The sequence below is a fragment of the Aulonocara sp. 'chitande type north' Nkhata Bay genome, linkage group LG17 (assembly GCF_057382095.1).
Source record: "Aulonocara sp. 'chitande type north' Nkhata Bay isolate Kocher_YH1m ecotype deep benthic linkage group LG17, A_spYH_male_GT1.1, whole genome shotgun sequence".
Lineage (NCBI taxonomy): Eukaryota > Metazoa > Chordata > Actinopteri > Cichliformes > Cichlidae > Aulonocara > Aulonocara sp. 'chitande type north' Nkhata Bay.
The window spans coordinates 2,640,820-2,667,102 of record NC_141360.1 but is presented as its reverse complement, the minus strand read 5'-3'; the positions used below and the strand labels follow the sequence as shown (position 1 = coordinate 2,667,102).

Below are 26,283 nucleotides of genomic sequence, written 5' to 3'. Positions count from 1 at the left end.
ATAATTGGCGTCTGTCTCGTGTCAGTGACGTAAAAGACTAATTTAATGCGACGTGACCATCAAACAGCAGTCGCTTTCTGAAACATCAGATATGTCTCGGATTCAGTACCACATATGAAAGTGACCCAGGTCGGATTTGTGCCGTTCACACTGTCACACCATGATCGGATTTGGGTCGCATAGGGTCAAAAAAGTCGGATTTGATGTGTAGCCCAGAACTCTAGAGAGTTTTGTTTTGTTTTGTTTTTCAGAAACTGAATCCCTCAGAAGTGTTGTTTCTGGATTTGCTTAGTGCTATGTATTTTCCTTATGTCAGTTTCACATTTAACTTTATAGGTATTGTATAGGAATTTATTTTACTTATGTATTAATCAGATTATTTTATTGTATGATACCTTGGTGCCACTGGATTTTAACATGTCTCACACTCATACAGTAAGACAGATGGTGGGGGTGTAGTAAGGAAGCTGGGGGAAGCAGACAACTCCACAGGAAGAGTCTTTTGTCTCTTCGAGGACTCTGGGAGGCAGCAAGGGAGTGTGAACCTTAAGGTATGAAACAGCTGTGTCCTGCCTTTTGTTCCTGGAGAAGGTATTTAACTGAGAGCCATGCTGGGCTCAGGGAGACTCTGCTGACCGTCTGTCCCGCGGTCATGCAGGGACTTCATCAAGCTTGGTTGTCTGTTCTTTGTGTGTTTGATTAAAGAATGTTAGCTACCGCTCACCGCTCGTCTGCAGGCTTTATTTAATGGAAAACTTCCACAACAGTATACACAGATGTGAGAGTGGCATACATTTTAAATCAGTTCACTGACTGAAAGCAAGAACACATAATACACTTATTATGTCAAACTGTTTTTAACCTCCTAAGACCCAAACTTTGTCATGGCATGCATTTTTAATTTCTCTCTGCTATTTGGGCTGATTGGGACCTGATGAATGTAAAAACAAAGAATTATCTGATTTTTTTTTTTTTACCTGATTTTTGTTTCTGAGAAAAAAGAGATCAACATAAGAGGGCATTCATTTAAAATTTTGAAAGAACAGTGGCAGTATAACGTCCTCGTAAGTGGATATCAGGCCCATGTAGAGCAAAAATTAGTATTTTGGTCTAGACAACCCAAAATGTGATGTCCACATATTGGGACGCCAGGTCCTAGGAGGTTAAAAGTTGAACGAGCCCAATTTGTTTTGAGAAGGACGCCAGTGGACAGCGTGCTGCTGTATTCTAACTGTCCCAAGCAGCATACTGGGCAGCGAAGGCTGTCATCTGATTTTTAATTGCAAATGCAGTGGCCATAATCAGATCTTATTGGAATGTCTGTGCAAAGCCAACAACCTTGATCTGGAGCTGGAGACAGCCAGACATTGATTCCATAACCTTTTCTAAATTATACAGGCAACAGAAAGGATTGTGTCTGTTTGTCCCCTCTCGCTCTCACTCCATCTCCCTCTTATCAGCTGTCACAATAATGAGCAGCAGGGTTTTTTAGGGGGAGGGGGACAGCCTGTGAGCACAGCCTTTGGCGCAGTGTTGGGATGAACAGCAATTGATTAGCTGTGCGGCCATCTCAGACAGGGCCGTGCTTTGATACTGGATGACAGCAAAGTAAATGTCTGCTGAGATAATGAGGTGGCCTCAACACACCCTAGTGTGTCAGCGCGCTACCAGTCGTGTGTAAACAGCCAATAAAAATGGTCATGTGTGTCTGTGGCATATATTAAACTGGCCCCAAAGGAAACAGGACAATTCACTGTGGCCTTTGTGCCAGTAGGGAGAGAGGCCACTTCAGTTGCTCTAGAAAGAGACAGGAGTGGTGAACGCCTGAAGGCTAAGGAAGCAGGCTTATGACTGGACATTTGCCAGTTAAGCTCCCAGATCAAGTGAAGGATTTGAAAGACTTCAAACCACTTCTGTTGGAACGTAAAACTCATAAACTACAACTATTTCACACAAATTACTGCCTCCTCTGTTCTTGGATGATATGACAAGCTGTACCCTTATTTATGTAAATTTAGATTAGCATTCGTTGTGGACCCATATCACTTACTGGCAAGACTGATATGATGAGAATCATAACTGAATTGTTTTGACATAACATGTCAAACAAAATGTCAGTGACTTAGCTGAGAGCGTCAAGCCATTTACTTTTCACAACACGCAGATGTGTTGCTGATGGCCTTTAGGGTTATTACCTGGCTCATAAGGTACAATATAAAGTGGAGACTGACATGGGTTTAATTCTTAATTACTTAATAATCTAAGATAGAAACAATAGCCAGGAGAGCATAACAATGACGTGTGAGAAATGGTGCCACTGCAAGACTACTGGGGTTTGCAGGGGGGTGCGAAAAGCAAAAAACATCACTGGCAGCCCAAATTTGAGTAGTACCATGCTGCCTTCTAGGGCTCATATGCAACAATTCCCTCTTTACCATTGCTTTGTGACTGGCAGTTAGTTCCAGTGACCCACATTTAATAAAGTAGAGTATTTACCATACTGTCATATGCCGGTCAGTGGTTTTCTCTACCAGCATTATTAGTTCAATTAATCTTCAATCACTTTGCCTTAAAGTCGCAGGTTATATAAGGTAAATAGTATTTCCAGGAAGGATTTGGTTACAGATAGGCAGCAAGATATGGTTCACCAGCTCACCACTAACTTGCTCAGTCAACATAAATCCAATTTCCTGTTGTTTGAGATATTCTGCATTTCTTTGACATTAGCCTGCATAGCAGACGTGATCCCAGAAACCAAACTAGCCTTCAATCAACCAATCGTCCTACTGATGTTCACCACTGTTACCAAATGCATTCGTTTTCCCCTTTTGCCAGATAGAACCAGCTTTCTTCTGGCTAAGTGTTTGATGCCAGTGTCTTATGAGTCATAACATTTTGTAAAGGGAGGCTTTTCTCTTAGAACAACACATGGCTGCAGGTCCTAATAAGTTGTGAGCAGAAATAACTCAGTGATGTGTTTTCAGGGCAGAAAAATATTTTGGACCACACCACATAGTTGACAAGACATTTCACTCCAGTCCAAATATGCAAATCCCTAATAAACAACAGAACAGAATGAGCAGGATTCCCCCTAAGCAATGATTTTTTGTACCAAACATTATGGTAATGAATTTGTGAATTGTTGTAATAATCCAGTCTGGTGACTGATATAGCTAAAAAGTACCGTCTGGCTGCTTTGCTCCTAGATAACAATTCAAGTCATGCAGACTTGCATTCAATTAGAAAAGAAATCTCGCATACAAACAAATACATGGTTTACTTGCAACAAACAAAAGACAAAAGGGCAGTACTGTAGTAACTAGCAAAACTCCATCAACTAACTAACTAACTAACTCTAGAGCAAAGCTAGAGCAGACATCTACACATCCTACTTTTAGAAACAAAACAATGCAGGGAAAAGAGCCATTCTTTTGACTCTAGTTTCAACAAAAGAACAGCATGCCCAGCCTGTTCCCTCTCTAGTAGATGCCCAGCTGGTCCCAGAAATCACATATATGGTTTCTGGTTCCAGCTTGCGTATGGGAACGCACAGTGAGGTTCATGACCAGAAAGCCACTGGTGTCAGAATAGCGCGGCCAAATAGGCAGACGCTGCTCCCGGCAGAAAGTTGTCTGTTGGCTCCTGGAGGAAGGGTCGCCGGTGTGAGCGAAGGCACCCCAGTAGCACAGCATTCGATTGGACAGCAGCTTCTCCGACGGTGACAGGGTGAAGTTGGCCACAGAGGCTGAATGAAAAAGAAAGGGCAGCTCTGCACCATGGCAGGAATGCTCATAGCAGAAAGTGAGACCTGACCAGACACTGCGGTCCGAGATCACATGGTCAAAAACATACATCCAGAACTTGCTCCCCGCTGCTGTGCCAGCACATGCTGACCTCCTCGATGGACATAAGAAGACAAAATCCGTAACAATCTGAGGAAAGGAAAATAAGAGGGAGATGGTGAGGTCACATTATTTATGTCTTAATTGTCTTGTTATTAAATGTTTTACAAACAAGCATGTTGCATGAAGATAAAACCCACTAACTCTGATGATCAGCATTGTTTTTCCTGTAGTAACACCACCTGATCTTTGTGGTTTTTGCAGATTAAGATCAGATAAGACTGGAGTAAAACATAAATTATATAACTCCAGAAAACACAACCTTACTAATAGTACCACCAAAGTCCAATCAGACATCCCATGGGTGGGTTGGCACAAAATTGTCTTAGTGCCTGAACTATAATGAAATTTGGCAAATCTACACTCTCAGGATGATTTGTAATGACTTTCACAAACCTGGACTTTTTATCAGCTTTATGAGGCATGGGAATAGAGAACCGGTTCTTGTAAAGGACCAGCTCCTAGTACTTTAGTTCCTTGAAATTGTTGTTCTGCTTGCCTATCGGTTCTATCTGAACTTGTGCAATAGTCTGCTCATTGTAGGAAATGTACCAGGGGAGTGTGTGGAACTGTAGTCTATAGGTTTATATTGTTAGCTGACAATTATGCGTTTCAGGTTGTTTTGTAACAACTGCATCACTTAAGTGTTCCGGGTAATATGTGCACTACATTACTTGTTTGAGCAATAACGCCAACACTGATCATAACAAACAGCTGAAATACCTTGAACATGCAGAAACATTTGACCACACAGCATGCACAACAAGAACGAATACATGAATGTCATGTCTTTGATATGCTGCTTAACGATGGTGGCCACTCTCAAAGTGCAGCCACTGAGAACCTAATGAAAGTCGATAAGAGAATCGATAAGATGAGGTTTATATGTGTATGAAAGACGCTATTCAAAATTGTAAAACAAGCCTTTTGCTTGACATGCAGTTCACTCAATATTCCTCCTACAGTAATGGATCAAATCTTCATCAAACAGTTTTTTCTGGAACAATAAATGGTCATCATCATCTCACTCTTCAAAGTGAAGTTACTAATGAATTGCCTTAAACTCGCACTCATGTCTCTGGCCCTCTGCTGTAGTCTCAATTGTGAATTTCAAATCTCAGTAAAGCTCGATGTTCACCTTACCATTTACGGCTTAGAGAAAAGCACTGTGTCTATTGGGTGCTGCTTTCTGAGTGACAAGTTGCTACCACAAAGTCCTTTAGATTTGCAGTCAGATCCACCATTCACATCTATGATGCTCACCTAAAGTTTGACATTGGCAAGGGTCATGTCAAGGTAGGTAAGCCCACCTTTGCGAAAACTGTCATTTACTTATGACCACTCAAGCTTTTCAAATAGTACTTTATTTCTGCACTTTACCCATCAGTGCAGTGTAAAATATTTGCTCCCTTCTGAATTCTTTTTTGCAAATTTGCCAACTCATTTTAGATCACACACAAAGATTACCCTAGTAATTACCATATTCTTATTATATTACTATGTCTGTCTCGCGCCATATTACAGCTGAGATAGGCTCAATTCACCCCATGACCTTGAACTGGGGAAACAGAAGTGGGTGGATGGATGGATGGATGGATGGATGGATGGATGCCTACTGCCTACCCTTTGCTTAAAGCCATAATAACCTGTGGGTTAAGGTTAAGTATGGACAAATTTCATGGCTGTATGTTCCATATGCTGGATATGTAGCTCTATATTAATTAACTAGTCAGATACTAGTATTGAATAGTATTAAGCCTGGAAACAAAATGAAAACAACCAATCTGATTTAAAATTAAAGAAACATCCAAGTCGGTACTTTACTGCGATTCTTGTGGAGTTTGCCGTGTGTAGAAAAGAAAAAGAATAACTAATTAGCCTTGCATCTACAAAGAGATGGGCTAAGGGCAGAGCAGCGAAAATGTTGTTCCCTCTCGGCTAAAAAGAAGCAAAGAAAATGAAGGTAGACTGTCTTCTCCTGCCTGTTACCTAGAAACCAATGTGTCTTTTTCAGCAGCACACAACCTGCACCCACACAGCTGAACATCTGAAAGCTGAAAACAACTTGCTGACTTTGACGGGACTCTCTCTGTCTCTCTCACTCAATTCTTTTTATTTACTTATTTATTTTTTGCCACACAGGTTTATGATCATGTCTCACACATTCAAGGCAATACGAGCACAAGTTATGTTTATTATATCTTTTGAAAAGAATTTCTCCTCACAACTTGGCACTATTTTATCAACCGATTCACACTACAACCTGGGTTTGCCTCTTATCTGTATTTAATTTAATAACGGTACAGTACTCTGTTTTTGGTAACCACTGTCCTTGATGTAAATATGTAAAAATTGTGTATGTTTCTGTTCTGTGTCTTGTGTACTGTTTGTTTGTTTATGTGTCTTTATCGCTGCTGTTACACCCAAATTTCCCCTTGTGGGACAATTAAAGGATTATTCTATTCTATTCTATTCTTCTCTCTCCCCCGTCCAACTTGCTCTCTCGTTGCTAAAATCTGTTCTTGTTTTTGGGCACGCTTCTTTTCTCCAGTGTCAGATTATTGTCATGTTCAGAAAGAACAAATGCTTTAAAAATTCCATTCAGTAACTGTTGTGCATTTGAACGTATTCATCTATGGATGCCGATCAGGCACAACATTCTGAGCACTGACAGGTGAAGTGAATAACACTGATTATCTTTTCACTGTGGCACCTGTTAGTGCGTGGGATATATCAGGGAGCAAGTGAACATTTTATCCTCAAAGTTGACGTGTTAGAAGCAGGAAAAATGGGCTGGTGTAAAGATTTGACCTGGTTTGACAGGAGCCAAGCTGTGATAGAAGACGGGGCAGAACATCTCCAAAGCTCCAGCTTTTGTGGGATACGGTGGTTAGTATCTATCAAAAGTCGTCCAAGGAAGGAGCAGTGGCAGCAAAAGAGGGAACAATGCAAAATTACCATGTTACCAAAGGACATTTCAATTTCAATTACTGACATTTTTATTTACATAAGAGAAGGCATATCACAACCATTTTCAGTAAATGTGGCCACTGAGGTCATGAGTTGGCTGTTCAGCAATGAACACTACTCATCTCCATACAGTTTCCAGGCCTTGACATCTCTCCTAGGCCACAGCCACCAGGAAGCTCTTTCCACCACTTTCCTAAATGAGTTCTTCTCTTGGGAACCCTTAAGCCTAATGTTATCTGGAGATTCCAGAATGGTTGAGCTGGGCCACTTCCATTGTAAGCAGTCATGTAATGCTGGACCATTTGCTGATACTAGATTGTTTTTTCCTAATATCCCACCTTCTGTTTTACTATTAGTTCCACCTTTGTGGTTTTATTTCCTACATGTGACCACATGATGACATCTGGTAAATACCACTTCTGAGACCTAGAGTGTTCCACCCAGACCGATCCTCATCTTCTACCCCTGGAATAACTTGCCCTTGCCTCTTTTCAGTAAAGTTGATTGTGTTCAATATATTGTTCTGTGTCATGGCACCATTGGTGCCATGGAGATAATGTTTGGGGTTTTTTAACATCCTGATAAGGTTCCTTTTGGGAATTTTTTTTAGTAAGAGATGAAGACGAAAGACAGATAGCAAACAGCAATCTGCTTAAATGCCAAGCTTGGGAGTAAAAAATAGGTTATGGCTCTTTTTCATTCAGGTTGTTTGATAAAACATCTCAAGGTGCACCAGAGAGGAGAGGTGCAGCATCTACGTCAGAGCCCAAGTATGAGATTTTTCCAGTCATCAGTAGAAATCACACAGAAACAACACTACCCAAGTTGCATCACTCTGTATAAAGCACACTGCAGGACAGTCCAAGCTTTGGCCTCACTAGGCAAAGCTTTTTCAGCTTAGGCATGTCAGGTTTGCTCTTTCATCATGGTGCACCCCAAAAAGTACTGTTCACACTGTGCTGTAGGACAAAAACAAGCTCAAGACCAAACTCTGAACTCTAGCTTGCTGTGTGCCTCTCACTAACTTTAGAGCATTATAGACTAAACCTGGTTAAGGGTCAGCTTCCTGATTCTTGTCAGACTAGCTCACCAGACTTCAGAGAACTTTTTGATGTCTCTACTAGCTTATGACAATATTTATTTATTTATTGCATTTTGAGAGGTTGGCTAAGATACGACAGTGGTCTGCCTCTGGAGTAAGTACATTTGAACAGTTGGGGGAGCTTGTTTTGCTGGGCAGTTATGGTCCACTCTTCCTAAACGAGTAGCTACATACTTGAATGAGGAGAAAGTGAAAAATGCTTCTGATGCTGCAGTGTTGGCAGATGAGTTTACTTTGACAATCAAAGGAGGTTGTGGTTGGAAGCAGGGAGATTGTCTTGTTAGTTGGGAGAAAGGGCCAACAGAATGCAATTACTAAACAAGACTCTACCAGCGCAAATTGAAACTAAAGTAGGACATGCAATTACTGTTTAGGTGAAGGGCACTGGGAAAATGAGTGCCCTTTGTTGCAGGCTGAGGCTAAATCTGCACAGGGAACTCGTTCAGTGAAACATTGCCTTTGCAGTTTTGGCTGCCCCCATTGAAAGGAATAAGGTAATAGCTGCTGTGCAGGTTCACACTAGGTCTGCGATTACTCCTGGGATTATTCAAAGAAATCCACTGGATTTCCAGTTCACTGACCCAGGGTATAGACCATACGTATCTGCAGGTTTAGTCTCATTGGTGGGTCATGACCAGAAGATAGCTGTAAACATTCTTAGAGACAGAGGTGCTTTGGATTGATCATTTATTTATCCCAGTGTTGCCCTCAGAAATTGATACTGGTTGCTGTTCTAAAGTCCTGGGTATGAGTTGAAATGTAATGACTGTACCGTTACATCATCTGTTTTTGTCATTAGAGCTAGTACAGGGTGAAGTTGCTCTTGGCCACCATCGTTAAGCAGTATATCAACTCGGGCCGATCACCAAAACGGTCGCACGACTGAAAAATCGGCTCACAATGGGCCAAAAATCGCACAGTGTACGCCCAGCTTTAATGGGACATGCTTTCTGTCATCTCACATAAACTTAGAGCGGATGTCTTGAAGACGGCTCATGATTCCACTGCTGGACATTTAGGTGTTCAGAAAACTTATGACAGAGTCCTTTGCCGTTTTTTTGGGCCAAAACTGAAAAAGTTCATTTCCTTGTTCATTAAAACAGGTCACATTTGTCAAGTGATTGGAAAGCCCAACCAAGCAATTGAGCACCTTTAGTCAAGTCAAGTCAAGTCAAGTCAAGTCAACTTTATTTGTCAATTCTGCCACATGTACAGGACATACAGAGAATAGAAATTTCGTTACTCTCAAACCCTAGATGAAATAGCAAATGAACATTTAAATATAAGAGAGTGATTAAAAAATGCAAATAAAATAATTAAAAAGTAAAAATTTAAATAATTACAATACCATTTTACGTATAACAAGAAAGCTATGCAATATACAATATACAATATTCAAGTAAGGGTAAATGACATTGAGTGTAAACCAGGCAGAGTAGTGCAAATAAGCAAATAGTGCAAATGGAGATTTAGTAATATACGGTAAGAGATAGTGTAACAACAAAGTCTTATGAGGTAATGGCAGTCCAATGCTCCACAAAGTGACTGGTAACTGGTGCAGGCCAGTGAGTGAGTCAGAGAGTGTGTGTGTGTGTGTGACAGAGTTCAGTGAGACCGTGGAGGAGAGAGGGGAGAGGGGGCAGAATCGGAAGGGAGTTAAGCTTCCTGACAGCCTGATGGATGAAGCTGTCCTTCAGTCTGCTGGTCCTGGCCTGGAGACTCCGCAGTCTCCTCCCTGACGGCAGCAGCTTGAAGAAGCTTTGCATTGGGTGCGTGGGACCAGCCGCTATGCAAAGGGCTTTTTTAGTGAGACGGGTGCTGTAAATGTCCTGGAGGGAGGGGAGAGAGACACCAATGATCCTCTCTGCAGCCCTCACTATGCGTTGGAGGGTTCTATGACAGGACGCATTGCAGGCTCCAAACCACACAGTGATGCAGCTCGACAGGATGCTCTCGATGGTGCCTCTGTAGAAAGTGTACATGATGGGGGCTGGAGCTCCTGCTCTTCTTAGTTTGCGGAGAAAGAAGAGACGCTGCTGTGATTTCTTGGCCAGTGCTGTGGTGTTGTACGTCCAGGAGAGATCCTCTGTGATGTGCACACCCAAGAACTTGGTGCTGCTCACTCTCTCCACAGACGCTCCGTCAATGGTCAGAGGAGCATGTTGGGTGTGCTTTATGTCCCATCCATCCATCCATCCATTCGCTTCCGCTTATCCTTTTCAGGGTCGCGGGGGGCTGGAGCCTATCCCAGCTGTCATAGGGCGAAAGGCGGGGTACACCCTGGACAGGTCGCCAGTCTGTTGCAGGGCTAACACATAGGGACAGACAACCATTCACACTCGCATTCACTCGCACATTCACACCTAGTGACAATTTGGATTATCCAATTAACCTATCCCCACAAGCTACATGTCTTTGGACGGTGGGAGGAAGCCGGAGTACCCGGAGGGAACCCACGCAAACACGGGGAGAACATGCAAACTCCACACAGAAAGACCCCGGCCTGATGGTGGAATTGAACTCAGGACCTTCTTGCTGTGCGGCAACAGTGCTAACCACCGTGCCACCGTGCTGCCCTACCTTTTGAGCATTTGCCGATTGATTGTGTGGGGCCGTTACCCAGGTGAAAGGCAGGAAATATGTACTTATTAACAGTGATGTGTTTAACTACTCGCTACGCAGCTGGTTACCCAATACCCAACATTACCAGAGAGCAGTGGTTAAAGCCCTGTCACAGGTTATCTCGGTTTTTGGTATCACAAAGATTGTTCAGAGTGACCGAGGGACAAATTTCACATCAAGTATGTTCACAGAAATATTGAAGCTCCTTCAGGTAAAACATGCCCAGTCCAATCCTTACCATCCACAAAGTCAGGGAGCTATCGAAAGGTTTCACCAAACCTTGAAGTCCTGTTGCGTGCTTATTGTACGGAAGTGGATCGTGACTGGAAGGAGGGACTGCCTACCAATAACTGTTGGACGTAGAAACCAAAACAATGAGGGACTGGCTCATGCTAGTGGTACGAGAAGTTACTCAGGCTGGGACTGGGTTCAGCCCAAATTAATTGGTTTGTGGTCACACTGTTCAGGGTCGACTAGCAGTTTTACAGGATGATTGGAAGACACTGCGGCAGGTGTCAGATCGAAATCATCTGGTTGCTACTCCCAACCACAGAAGGAAATCACTTTTTCATGCATACCTGTTAAAGCCTTATTATGTCTGTGCAAGTGGTGCAGAGGATGTTACACCAATGCGCGCCTGGCGATTCCATTTTACAGGGACATCTGAGTCACCCAGTAACTTGGTTGCTTTGTTGGGATTGTTGGCTACTACAGATAATTCTGTAAGAATTTTCCACTGTAGCTTCTAACCTTCTCGGCTACAAGCTTACGATTTTTTGGACACCACCTTGTCAGGAAGGCTTTCAGGAAGTGAAAATTTTGATTTCCTCTGTACCTGCTCTAGCGGCTCCCTGCATGGATAAGCCACTCAAACTACAGGTAGATACTGGTATGGTGGGAGCCAAAGCTGTTCTGTTGCAGGAGGGGGAGGATGGAGTGGACCTTCCTGTCAGTTTTTTCTCCCAGAAGTTCAAATTATACCAAATGAACTACTCGATAGTGGAGAAGGGCGCATCGGCTTTAATATGGGCTCTACAACATTTTGAAGTGTATGTAGGGGCAGGGGGAATCCTGTTTTAGTTTACACAGATCACAATCGCCTCACCTTCCTTCATTTTCTTCAGAATCCCAATCAGCGTTTGAGATGGTGCCTTTTCTTTCAGCCATATAATCTGGAAGTTTGACACATAAAGGGAGCAGACAATGTTTTGGCTGATGCATTATCAAGGGCTGTGTCCTAGTAATACAACTTCAAGTGTTGGCAAAATGTTAACTAACGTCATGGCTGTCTAAGCCCTATTTTTATGGGTGGGCGCGTGATGGCCTGGTAGCACTGTTTGGGCCCTTTTGTGTTCCCTCCCCGCAGCACTGGTCAGATCGTTAATGATCTAACAGCACATGAGCGGTGGGAATGACCGGAGTATAAAAGCTAGATCCTGTAATCTCTCTGGCCTTCACTCTCTCTTTGGGAGGCTGCTCGCCAACCTCCAGACGCTTTTCTTTCCAAGCTCCTTGGACTACGATGACCTGGATGACCGAGAACCTTCACAGACATAAAAATCTGTACCACGTCATTTCTAGTAGTCTGACAGAAGCTGCCGCTTTACTGAAACTGCTCATAGTGATGGCAGCACTTCACACAGAGTCGATGAGTTTGTCAGTGATTCAGCTGAAATTCCCTCGCTTACAAAATCAAGTCTCATTTTTCCTTAGGACAGCAGAGGTGTTTATAATTCTGCCATAGCGAGACTTGTCACAGAGCTCATAGACTTGGTTAGTGGGGTTTTCAATGGGAACGAAGTTGATTATGTTAGTCGTATTGTTCAAAATGCACTCAGAAATACTGTGTTTGTCTAATGCAGAGAAAATGTATATACTCCATAAATATAAAAATTGTAGGACTAAAGCTGAGCTCTCCACATCTGCTTCCACTGTGACTGGTTTGTGCTGACCCCTGCGGGCCTCAGGAAAAGTGGCATTTATAGATAAGATAACTCTTTATTGTCATTGCACAGTCACACATAGTACAGTAGTACAATGAAATTGGAAAACTGTCCTACGTCGGCACTACATATAACACAACACGACACGATATGACACACCGCAACGCAACAAACAACACAACACAGTATATTAACTTATTATAAAGACACACAGTGTGTGTACGTGGAAGAGTAAGCTCCTGTTGTAATTTCACCAACTCCCTGCTGCAGAGTGAACTGCGACTGAATATTAAATATATCCAGCAGTGTCACCTCCTGACCCCCCTGGAGTTCCCTGGGGGAAGATACCTTCCATTCTGAATTGAAAAATGTGACAGAAACCTGCTGAAAGAAAGAAGAGTCCTGCACTGCCATGAACTTTATATTTGAAATGCTAACTCAGACCTGTAAAGTCTGAGGTGCATGGTTCACAGAGCATTTCACAATCTGACTTTGGGGTGAATTTGCTGGAAAAATCATTTCTGCTATTGAGTTAAGACACACCTGACTGCTTCAGACCAGCAAATCTTTTGCTTCAGTGCAGAAGTGGGCACAGCTGCTAATGATCAACTAATGAAGTGCCTTTGATTATCAGCCTCTTGATTCCTATAGAAGCTGTAAGGTTGTACTTCATTTTCCTCATGTGTATAGCTAAGGAATATATGAGGTTTGCTGGTTTTATTGGTGTTTATGATTTAAATTCAAGCAATAAATGCATCTTTCTGAAAGGTAAAAATGTTTTGCATGATTTTCCTTGGGTGGGAAAAGGCAGCACATAACCACAAACACTCACATCTACACCTACAGCCCGTTTAGAACATCACCTGAGACGGCCACAGTGAAACATGAAGAACATGAAAACTCAACAAACACTGCTGGAAGATCAGAAATCCAAAACCTTCTAGCTGGCAACAGTGCTAACCTCTGTACACCATACTGAGACTGAAGTGTGGAACCAAGTCTTCCAAACATACGTTTGGACAGAAAAAGAAACTTTCCAGTTAGTAAAAACGCAGCAAACGCTAAACATTAGTGTCACACGTGTGAAAAACGCAGCTCAAAATGGCAAAACAAGACTGATGCCATGTCATCAGTATGCTTCTTTAATTTTGTGGCAATTATACCTCTAATAGTTCATTCTGAATTATTGCAAATATGATGATGGTTATTTATAAGGTAGAACATATATATTTTACTTTTCAGTAAGTCGAAGTTACCCCCATGGCTCAGTATCGTTTTGCTTCAAAGCCACAATTTTGGAAAACATGCTACCAGTAATGGTACTACTACATATTGCAAGATAAAAAGCTGGCTAGCTGCATGTTTAATCTCAATCTGGCACTTGTATTTATTGCAGTTTATCTTGATTTTTGGACAGATACATTCTGACTTTGGATATTTCATTTTTTGCTTTGTTTAGTCTTTCTGGAAATAGCTGGCGTTTTAACTGGAAAAATCTCCAGCATGTTTGCCAGCTAGTTCCTGACTTTATTTGCTCCCGACAGATAGTGCTGAGTATACCTCAGGCTATTTACTCTGGATTTATTAAAGCTCCCTCTCTGAAAGCAGCTACTTGAAAATGAGGTTGATGACATCAGTGAGACTAAACCATAGCTGTTGGACGTAGGAACCAAAACAATGATGTAAGTGATGCTAAAACACTCAGTGGGGAACTGCAAAGTCAACAGCTAATTCTCTGTGGGTCAGTCACAATGACTAACACTGCTCATATTACATGTAGCAAACGTATTACAGTTTTTAACATCAGTGATTATGACATTATTTAAGATTACACTCAGGTGACAGTTGTTTTTATATACTTAATTTGAGCTGATGCAGTATAACACAGGCTGCAAGAGATTGTACCTTTATGGAGTTTACAATCTTATAATCATTTTGAAGGCCAATCAGAGTACGTCATTCTAAGAGATGTTTTTGTTATTCACTCTACTCGCATTAATACACACAGGGTGTCTTCCTCCAGTCATTGCTTCCTCCTCTGGAAGCCTGTCCTCTACTTCATCTGTGATTCCTCAGCTCGTCCCCCCTGTCATTGTAGATGTTCAGGAGAGACGAGTTGCTTCTTAGTGGAGCAGTCAAGCTGAATCTCAAGCAGACAACCTCCCTGACTCCAGGTGGTCCCAATGATTCACCCATACAAATGATGGAGGTGAGAAAAAAAATACTGAATGAGAGACAGTGGAGCTGTAGCTCCCTCTGTAGGCAGCGTTAAAGCATGTTGTTTGATTTCCACTGAAATCTGGAAGGTTACTTATAATGCCAAAGTTTGATGCGTGGTGAAATCTTCCTGTCTTTTCAGTCTGGTCATAAGGAAATGCAACATTTATTTCAAACCAACTTCAGCAGCAAGAGTTCAATTGTTTTCAGTTTCCCATCACTCATTACACACAGACAGGCGGCAGACAGTACAACACAGCTGGGTCCTCATTACACACCAAGCACTGGCCAGGAGGGTTATCGATCCATACGTGATGTCCTGCCTCACACAGCCACGCAATGAGTAGTTATTGATGCATGTGTGTGGCAGAGTGTGTGTGAGGATTTACTGTTCAGTCTGTGAGCAAGAGGAGGAATGGAACAGAACAAAACCTCTTCAGATGCAGCTCATTATGTAAATGCATCCTTTTTTTCTTTTACATAAGCTGTTTGACTTCTTGAACACAGACAGCGCATTAGGTTTGTAGAGATGTTCGGCTCTGCAGGTTCTTGCAAATTATTGGCTGAATGTAAAGCTCCCTGACACTTTCCTGACAGCCACCAGATAGAACAACGATAGAAACGAAGCCACAGCAAATGGAGGAATATTAATTATATGCAATTTGTCGGATCAAAAGCAGCATGCTTCAGAAACTTCCCCTTCTGTGAACTGAATATTTCTCTATTTCTGTGAACTCTTCTTCAAGTGTTAACCAGTGCACCCTGTAGCAGAGGAAATGCAAGCAAGGGACTCTAGATAATTAGCCTTTGGTCTCTTCAAAACTTTGTCTCTGGCAGGCAACCATAATTATTGTCATAATTTCAAGGTTGGCAATGGAGGCTAGGGGTTACACTTTTAATGAGTGAGGGAAAACATTTCCTCTTTATATAGGAACAGCAATAATAAATCACAGTAGCATGGCAGGAAAAATTCAAAACAGCTTCTTTAAAATACATTTCCCAGCAATGCTCGGATATTTGCACTGACCCCCGGTCCTGTGAAGAAGCACCCTTCACGAAGAAATGCAGGACAGCCTCACTGCACAGTCAGCTGTGACTGAATACTAAATAGGTGTCACCTCCTGACCCGCTCCCAGAGGCTGACACCTTACACTATTCATCAAAATCGCAGCCAGAATACTGCTCGGGGGTTTTCTCATTTTTCCCTCATCAAAATTAATGATAAACACAGCACACAAAGACGTTTATGCTAGCACATGCCAACATCAGACAATGTTGGTTTGCTTACCAACCATCATGTTAACCATTACAAATATCTGAAGCAATTTATCATAAAATTAGTGTCCGCTGGAAATTTAAGCAGTCATGAATAATTATTGATCTAAATCTGCTACTTCATGCTGCTGGTATGAAAAAAAAGACTACTACAAACAGCTGTAAGTGACATGTCTCCAAAGGTTGATTCTGTCCTGGCCTGACGAGGTGGCTCTTCTGTGTTGTGCCATCTGCTTCGCCAGAGGTTGTTTGGTTTCCCCGATGTATAAATCCTGGCAATCCTCCTGCACTTACCAGCGTACACTATGTTACTCTGTTTGTGTCGGGGGACCCGATCCTTGGGGTGGACCAGTTTTTGGCGCAGCGTGTTTTGGGGTTTAAAAGACACAGAGACCCGGTGTTTAGAAAAAATGCATCTCAACTGCTCCGATACTCCTGACATATATGGGATCACTACAGGTTTTTGCTTAGGCAGCGATTGTCCTTCTCTCCTGGATCGGCTGGAGCTTTCTTTAGGTGCCTGTCCAGCTTTGACAAAAGTCCAGCTGGGATAACCACATTTACTCAGGGCCTTCTTGATGTTCTTCTGCCTCCCTGGCTGCTGTGTCAGTGGGGATGGTGTTTGCTCTGTGTTGTAGCGTCCTGATGACGCCCAGTTTGTGCTCCAGTGGATGATGAGAGTCAAACCTTAAATACTGACCCATATGCGTAGGTTTCCGGTACATGTCAGCTTTTAGATGTCCCCCATTACTGATGGAAATCTCACAGTCTAAGGAGGCTAACCTGCCACTTTTCATGGGGCCATTTATGTGATATAAGATTGGAAACCTGCAGTCAGCTGAGACTGAAGAAGTCACCTGGATGAGTGACGAAATGTTTCTCCAACTGAAAACGCTACGTCCAGATGGACTTACCTGGATGATTGAGAATGCATCAAGACGATGTAAGTGACATGGATTTTCTCCACCTGTTAAGTATGAGTGTGTGAGATAGAGATCAAAACCATGAGAGCTGTTGAAAAAACTAACAAGCTAGCACAGAGAGGACCTACGCACCAACCAGCATGTTCAAACCAGAAATTGAACTTCTTTTACATGTGGACTACATTTGACCTGTTTTCAGTGTTAAACTGCACACCAGCCCTACCTATATAAAACTGAGGCTTAAAGTCAAACATTGCATCCTAATAATATGGCACCATACTGGCACTTTTAAATATTTGCCAGTATGGTGCACTTTATATATTTAAAGTGGTAAAAGGTGTAAATTTTGATCATTTAGATTTTTTCTTTTTTTTTCTTTTTTTCTTTTTTGCATATATAAATATTAGACAAAGATAGTGGGTTGTATGGAAGCCCCAAACGCAATTTCATTGTTCTTGACAATGACAATAAATAAATACTACTACTACTACTACTAAATACAAAATGTACTTTTTAAATGATGATTTCGTTTAATGAGGGATAGAAGCAGAGGTGGGACCAAGTCATTGTCTTGCAAGTCTCAAGTAAGTCTCAAGTCTTTATCCTCAAGTCTCAAGTCAAGTCTCAAGTAATGTCAGGCAAGTCAGAGTCGAGTCTCAAGTCACTGGTGTAAAAGTCCGAGTCAAGTCACAAGTCTGAAACTTTGAATTTCAAGTCCTTTCGAGTCTTTAAAAAAAACAAAACGAAAAAATAATGTTGCAGTTATGCTAAATGTAAATATTAGACCATGTAATTTTAAAATCTGTGTTTTTCTCAACACATGACAAAATAGTGAACTTAGAAAATATACACAAATTGTGAAATTGCACCTCTTTAAAATGCAGCTCAATTAAACCTAGCTCCAAGAATAATTTTCACCGACAGTTCTGAGATAAGCTGCATGTTATTCTTGGATGCGGTTGTAGGACCAGCTTTAAAATCGCATGACAAAAATATCATACACATTAAAAAAAACTGTATCACCAACGTAGCCTGGACAACATTTGCTAGTTAGATGAGGTCAGCTATCTCATCGTAGCATATTTATTTCAATTCAATTCAATTCAATCTTTTTTTTCTTTTTATAAATTTTATTTTCAGTCACAGCAGCATGTTAACAACAAAACATTGAACATACAGTAGTTTGCTGTTCAGTATTTACAATACCCCAAAAGATAACAGAAATAGAGAAGGAAAAAACAAACAAACAAACCAAAGAAACCCCTACAAAACAACAAAAAACAAACAAACAACAACAAACAAATAGAAAAATAAAATGTATAAGGGACATTCAGCGTACAGTTAGCTATGATAGCGATATAGATATGGTATCTGGTCATGATAAGGTGGTCATTTTAAATGTTTCCATGTACATCAAGAATGGCTGCCATGCCCTAAGAAATTTGGTGGTTGAACCTGCCAGTGTATATCTCATCTTTTCTAAATGTAAAAACCTCATGAGCTCCGCAAGCCACTGTTCATGTGTGGGAGGAGCTTCCTGCTTCCATCTTAAAAGTATAAGGCGCCTTGCGATAAGTGAAGCAAAGGCAATAGAATTCGAATAGCATTTTGGCAAAGTGATGTCTTGAGGTATCACCCCAAAGATAGCCGTTAGAGCAGAAGGCTCATATTTAACGTTATACATCTCTGACAGAGTGTTAAATATAGACACCCAATAGGTATGAAGATTGGGGCATGTCCAAAAGGTATGAAGGAGCGAACCTGTTTCTGCTTTACATCTGTTACACAGAGGGTCAGCTCCTGGATAGAACTTGGCTAACTTTTCCTTGGAGATATGTAATCGGTGTAGGACCTTAAATTGAAGGAGCCCATGCCTGGCACATATCGAAGAAGAGTGTACCCTCTGGAGAAAAGATTGCCAGAGCTCATCTGTTATAGTCATCCCAAGGTCTTTCTCCCACTGTGCTTTAAGGATGAAGAGAGAAGGAGATTGAAGATCTAATAGTATAGCATAGATTTCTTTAATCGGCCCTCTCTTATGAACGTTTATATTAATAATTTTATCCAAAGAAGTTTCCTCAGGTAGTTCCGGAAATGAAGGAAATCGACTCTTTACAAAGTGACGAATTTGTAAATAGCGTAAAAAATGTTGCCGAGGAACATTAAACTGCTTCAGGAGCTGCGTGAATGAGGCAAAAATCCCATCTACAAAAAGGTCTTTGATATTTCTAAGGCCATTACTTTCCCATATTTTAAAGGCAGAGTCCATCATGGAGGGTGGGAACATATGGTTTGAGCAGATAGGTGCTTTAATTGACATTAAGTGTAACCCCAACCTTTTCCTACATTGCACCCAGATTCTGAGCGAGTCATACAACAAAGGGTTACGTTTATAGGTGTATAGTTCTAATGGGAGAGCTGAACTCAACAAAGCTGATAGGCAAATTTTGCCACAATTGGATGACTCAATTTGGAGCCAAGCTGGAGTCTCTGTAGTAACATTACTCATCCAGTACAGCATATTACGAATATTTGCTGCCCAATAATAAGACTGAAAGTTTGGCAAGGCTAATCCACCCATTGGCCTAGTCCTCTGCATGAAATCTTTACGAATTCGTGGACTTTTGCCATTCCAAATAAATGCAGAGATATGCTTATTCAGTGTTATAAAATACTTATTGGGTAAGTAGCATGGGATACATTGAAATAAATAAAGGAACTTGGGTAGTATGTTCATTTTGATAGAATTGATGCGGCCAATTAATGACAGTGGTAAATTGTTCCACCTCTGAAGATCTGTCTCAGTATTTTTAAGCAGCGGGACAAAGTTTCTTTCATAAAGATCTTTGTATGAGTGGGTAACCTTAACCCCCAGATAGGTCACATACCCTGATTTAACGTTAAATTGAAAATCTGAAAATGAAATCTTTCTGGCTATAGAGTTGACACAGAGAAGTTCACTTTTATGCAGATTTAACTTGTAACCTGAAATATTACCAAAACATTCAAAAATGGCAAGAGCACGGGGAAGAGAGCATAAAGGCTCTGACATATACAGCAGGAGGTCGTCAGCATATAAGGATATTTTGTGCTCCTGGTCACCTCTGAAGATGCCCTTAATGCAACTGTCAGCTCGCAGTTTAATCGCCAGTGGTTCAATTGATAATGCAAAAAGAAGAGGGGATAAGGGACAACCTTGTCTCGTACCACGGAGAAGTGGGAAATAAGAAGAGAATAACGAATTTGTTCTAACACGTGCCATAGGTGAGGAGTAAAGTAACTGAATCCATGAAATGAAATTAGGGCCAAATCCAAATTTATGCAGAGTATAAAACAGATAATCCCACTCCACCCGGTCAAATGCCTTCTCAGCATCGAGTAATAAGGCAATTTCAGGGGTTGTAGTTGACTTGGTGTGTAATATGTTCAAAAACCTGCGCAGGTTGAAAAAACCATGCCTACCCTTCATGAAACCTGTCTGATCTGGAGAAATTAACAATGGTAGATGTTGCTCTAGCCTGAGAGCAAGTGTTTTTGACAGTATTTTTAAATCTACATTTAAGAGTGATATAGGACGATATGATGAACACTCTAATGGATCTTTATAATTCAATTCAATCTTAATTGGCAGACTTCATGTCCATAAAAACAAGACAAAAAAAAAAAAAAAAAACACACACACACACACAACACTCCCCCCCCCCCCCCCCCAACACAAGGTATACACCATTAAATATATATATGTATATAAATAAGTATCTAAAACATTTGTAAAAACATAAAACCATAATATACATAAAACACAATTACTTAAAATAAATCAATAAATACACAAACACTTTAACCAGTGCTTTCTGAGACTGGATGAGTAACGGGAACCACTCACTGTCGGATCTGTAAGTGCTAAAATTATACTGTTACTCGAACCATCCAGTCGTTCTCTAAAATTGAACATTAACTTCCTTAAAAGTGCTTTAAAAGTCCAAACACCCACAGCTACAAACATCTGGCTGGCACTACCACTTCTAGGTATCCTGCAAAGGATTCTCATCGCATCATTATATGCAACATGCAGCTTCTGCATGCTACATTGTTTGTAGGATGACCACAAGGGGGCAGTACATAGCGGTGTGCAATACGCTTTAAACAAAGCCACTTTAACTGGAAGTGAACAAAAGCTGAATTTGCGTGCAATAGTATTTGCCTGCACATAGAGCTTACACCGTTGTCTGTATATGTCATCATCATCATTCATTTGCTCAGTAATAAAGTGACCGAGGTATTTCACCTTTTTATGAACTTCAAGAGTTTTTTGTGCCAGTTTAAACAAAGGGAAATTTAGCTGTTTATCCTGCTTGGTTCTACATATCAAAACAGCACTTTTAGCAGCATTGTACTCAATGTCATATTGCACACCATATTCAGTACAGACATTAAGAAGATCCTGTAACCCAGCACTGCTTGGACTAAAAACAACCAGGTCATCTGCATACATAAGATGATTTATCAGTGCTTTACCTAATATACACCCAGTGTTACAGGCTCTCAGTTGTATGGACAAATCATCAACATACAAATTAAATAAAATTGGAGACAAAATCCCACCCTGTTTGACACCATAGGGGGCAGAAATACTGCTTCCCCATTTAACCTGCATGTTCTGATGAGCGTACCAGTAAGAGAGAATCCTCACGATGTACTGAGGAACTCCCCATCTCTTCATTTTATCAAAAAGTTTTCTGTGGTTCACTCGATCAAAAGCCTGAGAGGCATCAATGAAAGACATGAGGACAGATGAATTTTTAGCCCTGTACAAACTGACTATTTCCTTGAGTGCATATATGCACATGTCAGTGCCGTGCTTTGAAGCCAAACTGATTATCCAGAGAAGAGATGAACACACTAACTCTGTCAAACAAAATTCTTTCTAACACCTTAGATAAAATACTGGCTAGTGCAATTGGCCTGTAATTATCCAAACAGCTCACTTTTGCAGCTTTGTCCTTCATAACTGGTACCAGTAAAATACACAGCATTGAGTCTGGTAATATGCCATGAATCATAAACCCAGTGAAACAGAGCGCTAGAAGAGGAGCTAGCCTTACACTAGCATGTTTTAAATGTTCTGCAGTGATGTGATCCAAACCAGAGGATTTATTATCAGACAACCTATGAATGGCTTCATATACTTCATGTGTCCTTACACTTATTGTGTCATTACTCATGTCAAGATTGTCCTCATATGGTTCACTTTTTATACAGTTAAACAACGCACTGTAATGCTGTCTCCATAATGCTGCAATGTTATCTGCCCCAGAAACACCTTCAACAGTTGATGGTAGAGATGGTTTACAGTTATTAAGAGCTTTCACCTCTTTCCAAAAATCTGCCGTATTATTACACAGCATTTTCCTGGCCAAAGAATCTGCTCTTGGCATTTGCTCATTTTTAGTTATAAAGCGAACAGCGTACTTATATCTGGCATTCGCACATTTTTTCTGTTCAAATTCTGGGCCTTGTTTAGGTCTTCCAGCCATGGCCCAACATTTATAAGCTATGCGAGCTTCATCATGGTACATGGATACATGTTCTTTCCAGCCAGGTCTGATGTTAGGTTTCTTATGCTTATATTGTTTATCAAGCAGTGTGCCACTTTTATACAGAGCAGTCACTATATCATCATACATGGAGCAGAGTAAATGTTTATGCACAGCATTCTTACAGTTGACATCTTTGCACAAAATAGCTTCTTTATTTATATGCATATTTATAATCATACGGTTCTTGGAGTGAGTGCATACACTCATGAAGTTTAGTAACTTCCGGTCACTGCAACAAGTCCAGGTACAGTTTACCGACGGATGGGTACAGGACCTTGAAATGCACCGTGTAGAACGAAAGACCATCGTACGTATCATAAGTTTACCAGTCTCACAAATCGTCGTCATAAATACACATTCCTTAACCGTTTATTAATATAACCTTTGAGCTCAACGGTAATTAATTAGTAGTGGAAATAATTTCTGGTAGCATCACAGAAATGTAGCAGTGACAATAATACTGTATGCTGTAATCGTACTGGGCAATTAGTGATACAAAGAACCTGTTTTATCCTGTGAATAAAAGTATATGTTTTTGTCAATGTACCATAATAACAGAAGCGAAACGCAATATTGTGTCAGGACAATTCACTATTTATGCACAATAAACAAAGGAGCATAGCACGACAATTTCTGTTCAGCGCCAGACTTGCTTGTAACCTATATCACCAATTATGTTAAGAAAAATGACGTATTAACTACTAAAAAACACTGACCTTTGTGGGAATGCTTGGAGCAGACTAACCTGTGAGCTGGAGTGTTCTGGGACGTTATATTTGACCTTTGAATGGCTGCAATCCAGGCCATCCGTCGCCTCTTTGTTACTTCGGAAACATGGCTCGAACAATTTCTCTTCAACGACGTAATCCGATAACAACCGATCTCTTTACCCGTCGGCTTCCCGTGGCTGTCATGCGACCGGCTATTGCAGTTAATAATACAACAGCTTCTTGACATTTTTGTGTTTCTTTTTATCGCTGTATAACTGATTTTAATTGAAAGCCTGCGTGCGCTAGTACCGCTTGCCACGAGTTCCCAGAATCCTTTGCGGTTCTACCCGTGAATGACGTCACATTTTCAATCTCTATATAATATGCATGTTAAATTTTATATTTGGGGTAAAATATCAAGTCTTTTCAAGTAAACCGGTTCAAGTCCAATTCAAGTCCCAAGTCATTGGTGTAAAAGTCCAAGTCAAGTCACAAGTCTTAGAACATTTTTTCAAGTCAAGTCTAAAGTCATAAAATTAATGACTCGAGTCTGACTCGAGTCCAAGTCATGTGACTCGAGTCCACACCTCTGGATAGAAGCTATCTAAAGTCATACGTGAGAAAGTAAAAAATCTCAAAGAAACACCACCATCATGCCATATTTTGAGGAAACTTGAGAATAGATGAGAAAAACATTCTGGAAAAGTTTACAAGGTCGTTGGGAGGAAAACTTTGAACAGTGGTGAAGTTCTCTTCAAAATGACTCCAAGCACAAACACAACTCATCCAGGAGACCACAAAAGAACTGAGAACAACATCTAAACAACTGCAGTTTTCTGTTGTCTCAGTTAAGGTCAAAGTGTTCATCATTTACAATCAGAAAGCGACTTGGCAGAAATGGCATCTGTGTTCTAAGACGAAAATCACTGCTTACTAAAAAGAACAATAAAGGCTCAACTCACATTTGCTAAAAACTGATGATCCCCAAGACTTTGTGAAAATATTTTCTGGGTTGATGGGACAAAAATGAACTTTTGTTCAAGTTTTGTGTCCAGTAATCTCTGGCATTTCATTAAAAAAATATCAAATAGTCAAACATGGTGGTGGTAGTGTGATGATCGGGGCTGCTACAAGACAAGACTCTCTGCCAGAAAGTGCTGAAGGAAATGCCAAAATGCTTTAGCAGGGCTTTAAACGGGTCATTCAAGTTTGAAAACGTCTGCAAAATTCTGCAAAACAAAAGCAGGCCGAAATTCCTCCCCAGCCATGTGAAAGACTCTTTTCCAATTTAAGAGCAATACTAACACTAAAAAGACGGTATTAAACTCCTCTTACCTGAGCCAGCATATTTCTGTGGTCAGCATCCCTGTACAGGGGCAGGTACTTGTGTAGGATCTGTAGGGTGTGTTGTTTAAAGATGGCTGTGATGTACACGGTGCACTCCACTGTGGAGACTGGCTTGTTGAAGACCCCATACGCAAACAGAACCCCCTCCTCGGACGTTGTACCTGCAGGACAGAAAACAACATTACTCTAAAGAAACAAGTAGATGTCTGTGTTGCCTGTGGACTTGCTGTGATTCTTCTGCCCAATGGCTTTTCTGATTGTCTCTGTACTTAAAAATCAAACATTGCCTTCAGCTTTGTCATGATGTCGGAATTTTCATATCAAATAGTTGTATAACAAGAACCAGTGGGAGTTAAGCAGAAAGCTGAGAGAATAAAATATAAATCCTGAATAATAACAGTAATAATACAATGTGGTTTCTCTTATTGCTCTTACCCAGCAGTATTGGCTTTTCTTTCTGCCAGTGCCCCTTTTGAAAGGCAGTGACAGCCTGCTCTTTGATTAACTCCCCATCGATATACGGACCCCACGTCTCAAAAACCTCCAGAAACCTGAATGGGTTCAAAATCTTGGAACCTGGGATCAAAAACAGATTGGCAAGTTAAAACACAGAGGGAGAAAAGTATATTAAGCAATGCATCGTATGCAGTGTTATAAAAACTCAAAAGCCTATTAATGTGATTTGTTTGTCTAAGGAAGGGAGCTAAACTTCTTCTCCAGAGTGCATTTTCCTGCCTCAATTATAAGCTATAACCGTGAGTTCATCCATCCTGAAAACTGCTGTCGATGATGTAATCACAGTGATACAGATCAATAACAATGTCGGGCCTGCAGATATATCAAATTTATTCCTTGCTGTTAGACAGTAAAATTACTCTAATTGCCCCTTTAGAGGCTCATTGTTCAGTCATAATGATTTTGTTTACAAGTATCTCACTATGAACATGTTTTTCACAGTCATTTGCAGACAAATATACTATATCCTGTTTCCTTATGTAATATGTGGGCAGCAATGAGTGTTGCTCTAAATCTGGGGTTTGTGGCGTCCTACTTGTTTTCATCTGGGCGGCCAGGATGGCCTGCGGAGTGAGAGACAGCAGGCAGACAAAGTCGCTCACAGAGCAGTTCGTCTGTTTAGCAAAGCCTTTTCCCAGTTTCAGGGCATCATGTCTGGGAAAGATGTGCAGAAAAAAAGAAAATTACATTTCAGCTTGAAGTCATCCTGAAATGTGATCAAGATCTTTCACGTAATCTAATGCTCAGCTTTAAATCAAAGCATGCATCTATCTCACATCCATGCCCAGTATTGCCCTGAGCTGTTAGTTCCTCACCTGGTCTTCAGAGGGATGGAGAAGGGCAGGCTCTGCAGGATGGCCTGGTTAAACAGAGGCTTGCTGCTTTGGATCATCAGGTGAAGGCTTACCGACTGAGCGCCTGCACTCTCCCCAAATACTGTGACCTGATTTTAAAAAAATGTCGCTACTTAAAATTCTTTAACTTAATTTCTGTTAATATTGCAAAAAATATTAATTTCATATCAAACGAAATACAAACAGAACAATGAAAGTTAGGCTTAGTAAATGTACGACATCTACATCCAGGTGATCGTAGTCTAAGGAGCTTGGAAAGAAAAGCAAGTTTGCTTCTTCAAGGAAACTTTGTAATTTGGAGT

General features: G+C 41.0%; 1 protein-coding gene across 1 annotated transcript in view; it reads right to left on the bottom strand.

The window, feature by feature from the left end:
* Positions 1-727: 727 nt before the first annotated feature.
* The window catches only part of LOC147309442 (cAMP-regulated D2 protein), a 30,820-nt gene continuing 5,264 nt past the window's right edge, over positions 728-26,283 (bottom strand). Inside the window, exons 4-8 of the mRNA XM_086269191.1 lie at positions 25,943-26,070; positions 25,663-25,781; positions 25,047-25,187; positions 24,600-24,772; positions 728-3,932 (exon numbers count right to left, since the gene is read on the bottom strand). Of these exons, the coding sequence (XP_086125317.1) occupies positions 3,480-3,932; positions 24,600-24,772; positions 25,047-25,187; positions 25,663-25,781; positions 25,943-26,070 (1,014 nt within the window). The 3' untranslated portion in view covers positions 728-3,479. The remainder of the gene's footprint in view (positions 3,933-24,599; positions 24,773-25,046; positions 25,188-25,662; positions 25,782-25,942; positions 26,071-26,283) is intronic.